The 2,301-nt window shown below is 43.0% G+C and overlaps 1 protein-coding gene across 1 annotated transcript; it reads right to left on the bottom strand.

Moving 5' to 3' along the window:
* Nucleotides 1–1,322: 1,322 nt before the first annotated feature.
* Nucleotides 1,323–2,027, bottom strand: LOC108339293 (uncharacterized). The gene is made up of 2 exons (XM_017576431.1): nucleotides 1,628–2,027; nucleotides 1,323–1,534 (listed from the first exon to the last, which is right to left on the bottom strand). Exons 1-2 carry the CDS (start codon nucleotides 2,025–2,027, stop codon nucleotides 1,323–1,325), a joined length of 612 nt encoding a protein of 203 aa, XP_017431920.1.
* Nucleotides 2,028–2,301: the final 274 nt, after the last annotated feature.

Below are 2,301 nucleotides of genomic sequence, written 5' to 3'. Positions count from 1 at the left end.
TCCAACTTCTTGACCATCAATGTAGATACATGCACCGTCTTCCTACTTAGTGCATCTGCTACCACATTCGCCTTCCTAGGATGGTAGAGTATATCAAACTCATAATCCTTTAAAAACTCTATCAACCTCCTCTACCTCATGTTCAACTCCTTCTGATTGAAGAGATACTTCAAGCTCTTATGATCACTGAACACTTGGAATTGTGCACCATAAAGATAGTGCCTCCAAATCTTCAAGGCAAACACGACTGCTGCTAACTCCAAATCATAAGTAGGATAGTTCTTCTCATGAACCATCAGTTGCCTTAAAGCATAAGCAACCACTTTTCTCTCCTGCATTAACACACAAACTAGTACTTGATAAGAAGCGTCACAGAAAACCTCAAAAGGTTTACTTGTGTCAGGGATCACCAACATAGGAGCACTGATCAACCTTTGCTTTAGCTCTTGAAAGCTAGACTCACACTTGTCCGTCCAAGCAAAAGGATGATATGGATGATCTTTCCTTGTCAACTAAATCAACGACGCCACTATCTTAGAGAATCCTTCAATGAACCTGCGATAATAACTTGCCAAACCCACAAAGCTCCTGATCTCAATAGCATACTTGGGTCTCTCCACTGAAGCACTGCTTGCACCTTTGTTGGATCCACAAAGATACCACCAGTTTAGATCACATTCCCTAGGAATTGCACTTCCTCCATCCAAAACTCGCACTTGGACTGCTTGGAATACAACTTCTTCTCCCTCAACACCCCAAGCATTGTCCTAAGATGACCAACATGCTCTTCTCGAGTCTTGGAATAAATAAGTATGTTGTCTATGAAGACTACAACAAACTTATCTGAGAACAGCTTGAAGATTCTGTTCATGTAGTCCATGAATATGGATGGAGCGTTAGTCACACCAAAAGGCATAACCACATACTCACAGTGACCATATTTGGACCTGAAGGCTGTCTTTTGAACATCACCTGCCTTAACCAGAATCTGATGATTGCCTGACCTGAGATGAATCTTGGAGAACACCGTAGCTCCATGTAGCTGATCCATCAAGTCATTAATTCTTGGTAAAGTATACTTGTTCTTGATGGTTAACTTGTTCAACTGCTTGTAATCCACACAGCCTAGAGCTACCATCCTTCTTCTTAACAAGCGACACCGACGCAACCCACGGTTGGACACTTGGCCGTATAAACTCCTTCTCCAACAACTCTTCAATATACTTCTTTAGCTTTGTCAACTCAGCTGGAGCCATCCTATAAGAAGCTATTGACATTGGCCCTACATTTGGCACCAAATCAATAGAAAACTCAACCACCCTCTAAGGAGGCAACCATGGCACTTCCTTAGGATACACATCGAGAAAATCACTCACAAGAGAGTGATCCAAACTCTGGCCACACTGTTCCACTTCCATGTGTGTCAAAACCAGAAAACAACAAGAAACTCCATTCAACTCTTGCCACACCTGACCCGAAGACAACAATACTGATACTTCTTCCTCATGAAACAACAACTTCTTCTCACCGCAGTCTATGAGAATGCGATTGACAGATAGTCAATTCACCCCTAAGATCACCTCTAGCCTTTACAGAGGTAAGCAGATAAGGTTAACTCTGAACTGACGCCCTTCCACCACTACTGGACATTTATCACACACCGTAGATATCCTGACCAAACCAGAAGCTGGTGTAGATACCACCAGATCAAACTGTAGTTCTCCTATTGACAACCCCATCTTTTCAACACAAGCCTCTGGTATAAAAGAATGTGTTTCCCTCGAGTCAAGCAACACACAACAAGGTTTTCCAAATAACAAACAACAACCAATAATGAGGTTACCTGAACTAGCTGCCTCCGACCTAGTGGAAGCATAAACACAACCTGACACCTGAGGTCTAGCACCGCCTCTCGACTGAAATCTCTCAGCCTGATGTGTCTGTGGATCTGTCCTTCTGACCGTAGGACAATCTCTAACATAGTGGCCCTTTCTTCTACAGATGATGCACCTCTTGAACCCAACCATTGTGGACAAGATATCTGAGAGTGTGGTGCTCCACAAACATAACATCTCCCACCTCCAGATAAACTAGATTAACTTGGTTGTACAAACGGTTGTGAGGAAGAACCCCTAGACCCAAAAGAAGAAGGCCTAGAATATGGTGTCTTCCTGGAACTGAAATTGTCCCTAAACACAGTTGGTCCTACAACCCTCAGTGGTTGACTCTGTTGACTTTCAACTTCTCTCTTAGTCTTCTCCAAAACCTTTTCTCTTTCCACCAACACAAGAAATTCCTGGA

Source organism: Vigna angularis, chromosome 5 (genome assembly GCF_016808095.1).
Source record: "Vigna angularis cultivar LongXiaoDou No.4 chromosome 5, ASM1680809v1, whole genome shotgun sequence".
Classification (NCBI taxonomy): domain Eukaryota; kingdom Viridiplantae; phylum Streptophyta; class Magnoliopsida; order Fabales; family Fabaceae; genus Vigna; species Vigna angularis.
Note: the sequence above shows the minus strand (reverse complement) of the source record. Positions and strands in the feature narration are given on the sequence as shown.

What these genes read in the sequence shown, in the direction of transcription:
- LOC108339293 (XM_017576431.1), bottom strand. Translation starts at nt 2,027, where the DNA reads ATGGTTGGGTTCAAGAGGTGCATCATCTGTAGAAGAAAGGGCCACTAT. An exon ending in TCCAGTAGTGGTGGAAGGGC is followed by an intron (nt 1,535 to 1,627) that starts GTCAGTTCAGAG and finishes GCATTCTCATAG; the next exon opens with ACTGCGGTGAGAAGAAGTTG.